General features: G+C 44.9%; 1 protein-coding gene across 7 annotated transcripts in view; it reads right to left on the bottom strand.

The window, feature by feature from the left end:
• Positions 1-7,466, bottom strand: part of LOC109936341 (RNA-binding protein 4-like) — a 61,872-nt gene that overhangs the window by 37,758 nt on the left and 16,648 nt on the right. Inside the window, exons 3-4 of one of the 7 annotated variants that reach the window (XM_048619791.1) lie at positions 5,186-5,767; positions 2,622-2,640 (exon numbers count right to left, since the gene is read on the bottom strand). The exons of 2 other annotated variants lie outside the window; for them this stretch is intronic. In XM_048619791.1, the coding sequence (XP_048475748.1) occupies positions 5,193-5,767 (575 nt within the window). In that variant the 3' untranslated portion in view covers positions 2,622-2,640; positions 5,186-5,192. Of the gene's footprint in view, positions 1-2,621; positions 2,641-4,167; positions 5,768-7,466 lie in introns of those variants that run through there. 4 more of the 7 variants (XM_048619790.1, XR_007266056.1, XM_020534953.2 and 1 more) reach the window with 4 other exon arrangements.

Here is a 7,466-nt window from a genome sequence, read left to right as displayed (position 1 = left end):
GAGGAAACCGGAGCACCCGGAGGAAATCCACACAGACACGGGGAGAACGTGAAAACTCCACACAGACAGTCGCCCGAGGGTGGAATCGAACCCGGGTCCCTGGCGCTGTGAGGCAGCAGTGCTAACCACTGAGCCACCGTGCTGCCCATATAGATCAGATCTATGCTCTGCAGTCCTCCCACATCCAGTTGTGAATGGTGCTCAAAAATTAAGTCACAAGAGGAGAAGCCCTCACAAAAAGCCCTTTCCTCAATGATGAGAAAGCCCAGCAGATCAGTGCAAAAGACAAGATTGAAGCATTTGCAACAATCTTCAGCCAGAAGTGTTCAGCGGACAATCCAACTCAGCCTTAGCCAGAAATCCAGCACAATTACAACCCTGGCACCTACACAGTTTTGTGGAACGTTATGCAGGTACGCCCTTTCGAGAAAACAGCAGGACAAATGCAATCCAGAAAACTATAGTGCCACCAGCCGACTCCCAATCATCAATGTAATTGAAGTTGTCAGCAGTCAGCACTTACTCGGCAATAAATTGCTCAATAACAGTCAGTGTGGGTTCCACCTGGTCCACACAGTTTCTGTGAGATAGCAAGAATTGCAGATGCTGGAGTCAGAGTCTATACAGTGTGGAGCTAGAGGAACACAGGAGGTCAGGCTATATCAGAGGAGTAGGAAAGATGAGGTTTCGGGTTTACACCCTTCATCAGGATAACGAAGGTCCTGATGAAGGGTGCAAACCCAAAACGTCGACTTTGCTGCTCCTCCGACACCTGACCTCTGCAACCTTTGTACAAATCTGGATAAGACAACTGAACTCCTGAGGTGTGATCACAGCTTCTGCCCTTGACATCAATGAGACATTTTACCAAGTTTGGCACCAAAGAGCCCAGGTAAAACTGGAGGCACTGTGTATCATGGAGGGAATTCTCCATGGAGTGATACTTAGCACGAAGGATGTTGTTTGTGGCTGCTGGAAGTCAATCATCTCAGCCACAGGATACCATTGCAGTAGTTCTTTAGGGAAGTGCCCCAGGCTCAACCATCTTCAGCTGCTTTGTCAATGATTGTCACTCCATGATAAGGTCTAAGGCAGCGACGTTCACTGATGATTGCACCATATTCACCACCATCCATGATACTCAAGCAGTGTGTATCCAAACACAGCTAGGCCCTGACAACATGCAGACTTAGGATGATAAACGGCAAATAACGTGTGTGTGCCACACGAGTGCAGAGCAGTGACCATTTCCAGCAAGGGACAATCCAACCATTGCTCCCGACAAATGATAGTATTAGCATTATCAACATCCGTGACCAGGAACTAAACATAAACAGCCATGTGAAAATCACACCTGCAAGTGCAGGTGACATGCTGGGAATTTTGCAGTGAGTAATGCCCTCCTGAGCCTTCAAAGCCTGTTCACCATCTATGAGCCATTAATGTTATGCAATACATTTTATTTCTTGGATGAGCAGTGCTCCAACAATGCTTGTGAAACTCAATACCATTCAGGAAAAAGCAGCGAGCTTGACTGGCACCTCATCTAACATTCACTCCATCCACTATCAATGCAGACAGGCAGCAATGTATATCACAACAAGAGATACTGCAACAACTCACCCAGGCTCTTTCAACACCACTTCCAAACCAGAAACATCCACCACCTAGAGGCCAACAGCAATAAAGTCCATGGGATCATAATTAGCTGCAAATTTCCCACAAAGCCAAACACCATCCCAACTTTGAACTATATTGCTGTTCCTTTACTGTTGCTGGGTCAAATTACTGCAACTCCCTTTCTTAACAGCACTGTAGTAGCCCTTCTCAAGACCAATAGCTGCAACAGTTCAAGTTGCATCTCAACACCACCATCTCAAAGGGCAATTAGTTCTTTTTATTCAATCACAGGTTGTGGGCATCACTGGCTAGGAAAGCATTTAATGCCATCCCCAAAAGCCCAGAGGGCGGTTAAGAGTTAACCATTTTGCTGTGGGTCTGGAGCCACATGTAGGCCAGACCAAGTAAGGATGACAGTTTCCTTCCTTAAAGGACATTAGAGAACCAGATGGGTTTTTCTGACAATGATTTTCATGGCCATCGTTAGACTCTCAACTCCAGATTTTTTTAAAATTCAAATTCCACCGTCTGCCAGATCCCCATAACATTACCTGGGTCTGTGGATTAATAGTCTAGTGATAATACCACTAGGCCATTGCCTCCTTAAATTGATGATGCGCAATACTTGCTGCTTTAGCTTGAGAGTCCCACTTACCATGGCAAATAAATGTAGCCTGAATGCAGGATTAAGTTTGGTATTTTGAACGTGCCTGGCCAGGAGACCCCTTCAAAGGATGGAAGGAAGGAAAGAGCTTTGGCCAGAGGAGAGGCTTTTGTTTGGGATGAGTTGGGAGGGTCGAAATTCAGCCTGGTAAGCTTTATTCAAACCTCAGCTGTCCTGGCTAAACAGGCCTCCCTCAACCAACATCTTGCTGCGACCAACCATTTACCTAATGATAGTTACCTCATGATAGTCAATACAGTTCAAATTACTTTACTGATTGTTGTTGAAGTCTTTGGGATGGCGAACTGACGTTATAGCTCAGTAAGTCATTGCGAGCTCCTTTTGTCCTCTACACTCTGAAATACAACACAAAGAATCATAGTAAAACCAAACTGTTCTCATCAAAACTTCTAACTCTTTCCCCATCTAGAAATATGTTTGTCAAAAGATCCTACCAATGGCAGGACAAAGTGTCTATCTACATTCAGGAAATCCAAGAAGAAATCCGCTGACGACTCAAATATCATGAACATACACAGTCCATTTGTAGCATTAAAGACAAGAGCTTTGTACCAAAGAGCAATATGTTAGTAGTTGAATTTCAATTTAAAGTTGTTATTAAATGCATTCACTATATTTCTCTTTATCCCTTTCATGGATTGCCAGTGTCACTGACAAGGTATTTGTTTCCCATCCCTAATTGCCCCTTGAGATGATTAGGCCATCTCTGAGGGCCGCTAAGAGTCAAACACTTTGCTGTAGTCTGGAGTTGCATTTAGGCCCATTGCAAAAAGCACGCCATCACTGTCACAACACAGCAGACAAAAGGATGTCCAACAACTTCAAACTAAACATGTCCATCTCATGTTGTGCTAGAAACCCTTAATTCAATCCTACTCTGCCAGTATGCGGCTAGAACACATTACCCGTAGATTAGTGTGTTGATTTATGCAACATTTCTCCTCAATATCCCATTTTCAGCATGCTTTGATTATGTGTAGGTGACTGTACAGGGAATGCCAGACAGAGGGACAATTCTACTAGTGAAGCAGGCTATGCAAAGGTATCTATCAATTATCCATTGGGTTATACAATGTACAAATACCACTCATGAAAGCCCTGTTTCGGTAACTCTTCACTGCTTAATTGCGGACTTGGCAAGTGTGATCAGCAAGTCAGGGCAGGAAATAAACACGCATCTAAACTTGTCCGATAGCAGTCAAAGGTGCAGTATTTAGAGAGGCTACAGCAATTCCTCCAAATGAGGTAGATCAGCCTGGGAATGTAGTGACGGCAGTGCACAGAATCTCGGATACTCATTTTTACACAACTACAGCAGTATCAAGCACTTTCAGGTCAGACAAGAGATAAAGTTTCCTCCACATTGCCCTGTTAACTCAGTAAAATGCAATGATTTAATCTTTATTGCTGCCCACACCATGCCAGATGCGTTCTTGAACATTATTTAGTATAAATATCTGGGAGATATCCAGCAAGGATCCATAACCCAAGTATCATAAGCCACATTCAAGACTAGAATCTCATTGCAGTTCAATTCACAATCTTGATACAACACTAGGTTTTTAACCCCAAATATCCCAATCAAGGTTCACACATCTCAGCTCAAGTGACCACTAACCATGTGTAACCACAAAGGGCAGTAGACAAAACCAAGAGAAATGAGTGAGTGGCAGGCATCAACTAATTTAATACAGAACAAGCATCAGGGTCTGCCTGAGCAAAGTACTAAACTGGGCAAGCGGCTAGCCTTGATAAAACAGCATCAAGCTACCTCTCGTTAGGCAGAAAAACTGCACCCCAAGTCTCACACCATTTTAAGAAGAAAGGGACCAAACGCAAAGCAGCAACTCAGAGTCAGGAACTGAATGTGAAACACCTGGTATTTATTGTATTAGTTTTCAATACAAGAAAATGCATGAACTTAAAAAAAAAGGAGAGAGTAAGTTCTCCACTGCTGACAGAGGCGCAATGTACTCCTGACCAGCACAAAGAATCGTTACGACTTAAAACTAGAACACGCAGAACAAGCCCGGTTTTCAGAGAAAGCAGGAGGGGGGCGGGGTTTGGCCATTGCTCTCTGCGAATACAGTGAGCCTGTGTCTAGAACTGAGTTTTACTTTACTTCTGTAACTACTTCTAAAAAAAAAATTAGGGGTGGGGTATCGCACCAAACGTCCTTTGCGCTATATCCCGCTGATGTACGCGTCCCGCACAACCCGAAGATTCGCACGTATACTGGGGGTACCCGACTCTCATCAGGGAATACTTAATCATTCCTGTAAGAAACAAAAAAGCACACACGGATGTCAATTTTGATTTCTTTAAATATATATGTTAAAAAAGAGGCACACATCTCACCTCGAGTTTGTAGCCTGAAATACGCAGCCATTTCACCCTGTCCTACACGAGCCATGTCGATAACAGACTCAGAGACATTCAGTGGCTAATGCACAAAGAACTGAGATCCTCGGCAGCAGAGAAAGAAAAACAACTGTTCAATATAAAGATAAAGAGCACGAGGTTCTGTTAGCACTTTGGTTATACATTAAGCACTTGTCAACTTCAATCACGGTGCAGTCTGCTGTTCAGGTCAATGTGCACCCGATCACCTGCGGTTATCACCTCCATATGGAGGAGCTCTGGTTCCACGGGTTTCCTTCCATTAAAATGTGTAATTGGTCCCAATCCACACATCAATCTTAATGGAAGCGCATCAGAAGCCTACTAAATAACACTGGGAATCCCAGCCAACCCTGAACCATCCCGGGAGGAAGGGGACAGAGGAAGAGGAGCCTTGAAGCTCCTTGTGCAATAGCCGCCTGAAGTAGCGCCTGCAATGTCAGACACACACCTGCAGTTGGAAAGAGGATAGTGCCTCACCTTTGGATCAAAACATAGAGTATCGTGAACGGTCCATGTAGGCATTTCCCATTGTGCTCGGTATGTCATATGGAGATCTAGTGGACATTGGTGCCGCACTGACTTGTGTGTAATCAAACCCAAATCCGGTGCTGGAGGCGGCCATGGGCATCCGTCGCAGAGGGCTCCTATCCCGGCTGTAATAGGGAAGGGGTGAGGATGGCACTGGGTGCCTCCCATAGGGATCTAACCCGCCAGGGACACAATTGGTCATCGCAGTGCCTATAGGTGCAAGCTGAGTTGGCCGCCGATCAAAGTAGGGGTCTCCCGTCGCTGCATATGGCTGTGCCGGGTAGCTCTCGTAGTGGTGAGCCATCCCGTACCGCTCATCGTACATAGGACGCTCTCCGTATGCTGACATGGGCCGCGTTGGGTAAGGTTGGGGGTAGTTGCAAGAGAATCCGCCATCAAAACCGCCGCGATCTTTGGGGCATTCTTTAGACCAGTGGCCCTCTTTACCACACCGGTAACAGCCATTTTTCTCGCCCATCCCAGGTTGTGTCCGAAGCCGGCTCCTCGACAGCTGGACATGGATCCGTTTGCCTTTGAAAACAAGACGCAAGAGAGTTTGCTCAATGACACTTTTCTTTGGAAAAAAAAAATGCGGTCTCTTGCTGTGGTTCAGTTTAAACCCAGAGCAGAAGTGGCAAGGGTTGGGATGGGAGTTCCGGTTACAACTGCTACCAAAGGATGCAAGTAGAGTCATAGGGGAGTCGAATAACCATCATTTAGTTGGGGAGGGAGTGGGAATCAGGGGTTTGGTGGGGAAAGACAGACATCAATTCTATAAATGTTTTTGTGGATGAGGCTGAACAGAGTTTGCACACACCCATAGCTGGTACTGGGGACAAACTGTAAACTATCTTTGTACACTGCACATTTAAAAAGAGAGGGGTAGTTTCTCATTTAAGGTATTCCCCTACTCCCTAAAGGGGTGAAAATTCCTCACAAGAATACAGCTGTGATTTCCTAAGTGCTACAAGTCTGACAGACCCTAAAACCTTGTCGAGGAAAGATAGCATCCAGTTGATCGAATACCGCAGTACCAGAGATGGTACCCAAAGTTTTGTCTCCCTTCCCTCCATCAGCTGAGAACTGTGGCTGGGTGACATTGTGTACTGGTCTGACACAGAAGGGGACTCAAGCTCATGGTAACCATCAGGTAGAAGACACCATTTTAAAGCAAAGATGTTAACCTTTTTGTTGATTCTTATAAATGAAAAAGCATTTCTCAATAGAGATGCACACTTCCCTGGTTATTGCTCATTAAGACAAATGCCTTTTTGCATATTTGTCTCAACTAAGTGTGGAGAATGAAGAAAAACCAGACTGGTGTTGAGCCAGTCTGTGAAGAAACCAAAATATATGTCACAGGATGTGATATTCAGTTAGCTCACCTTCTTACCACTTATCAATTCAATGAGGTCCATATAGAGTATCAATGTTCCCCAAAGAAAACACAAGGAGCAAATTTACAAAAGGAGCAAAATGATGAGGTTTCCCCTAAGGAGGCAGCAAACAGGTCAGACTGCGCTGCTGAATGGTATCCTTCTGAAGAATATCAGAATGGTGGGAAGGAACCCCACAAGATACTTCCATGCACAGCATAGTGCAGCAACAGTTTGGCCAGGCATGAAAAGTGTCTCCAAACACACACCCATCTCCAAAGCTAACTGATGGAGGATGGAACATGTGCTGGCAACGAGGCAAAAATGCAGCTGCAGGGAACACCAGATTATGGTGAAGCTTCAAAGCAAGCGCACAAGAATTCTACACCATGTCCACTTGGAAAGGCAACAGGTACTAGTTCCTTCTGCAAACAGCACCTCGAACTCAACACAAGAGTGACAGACTTGTCTCACTATGCCATCAGTTCAGACGATGACCAAGGAGCATTACACCAGCATTAAAGAGGAATAAGATTTTTCCACTCTTTAATATTATCAATACATCAAATCAGAATTGATCCAACTTCCAAATGTCTGGGTTCAGAACCTTCAACCTCTGTGGCCACATTCATTTACAGAAACTTCAAGCTGTTGGTACAAATATATATTGATGGTTTGATTCAAGTTTTATCCAACACAGTGAGGCAACAAGAACAAAGTTGCTGGAAAAGCTCAGCAGGTCTGGCAGCATCTGTGAAGGAGAAAACAGAGTTAACGTTTCGGGTCCGGTGACCCTTCCTCAGAACCGACCCGAAACGTTAACTCTGTTTTCTCCTCCACAGATGCTGCCAGAC

The sequence above is a fragment of the Rhincodon typus genome, chromosome 43, assembly GCF_021869965.1.
Source record: "Rhincodon typus isolate 14 chromosome 43, sRhiTyp1.1, whole genome shotgun sequence".
In the NCBI taxonomy this organism is placed as follows: domain Eukaryota; kingdom Metazoa; phylum Chordata; class Chondrichthyes; order Orectolobiformes; family Rhincodontidae; genus Rhincodon; species Rhincodon typus.
Note: the sequence above shows the minus strand (reverse complement) of the source record. Positions and strands in the feature narration are given on the sequence as shown.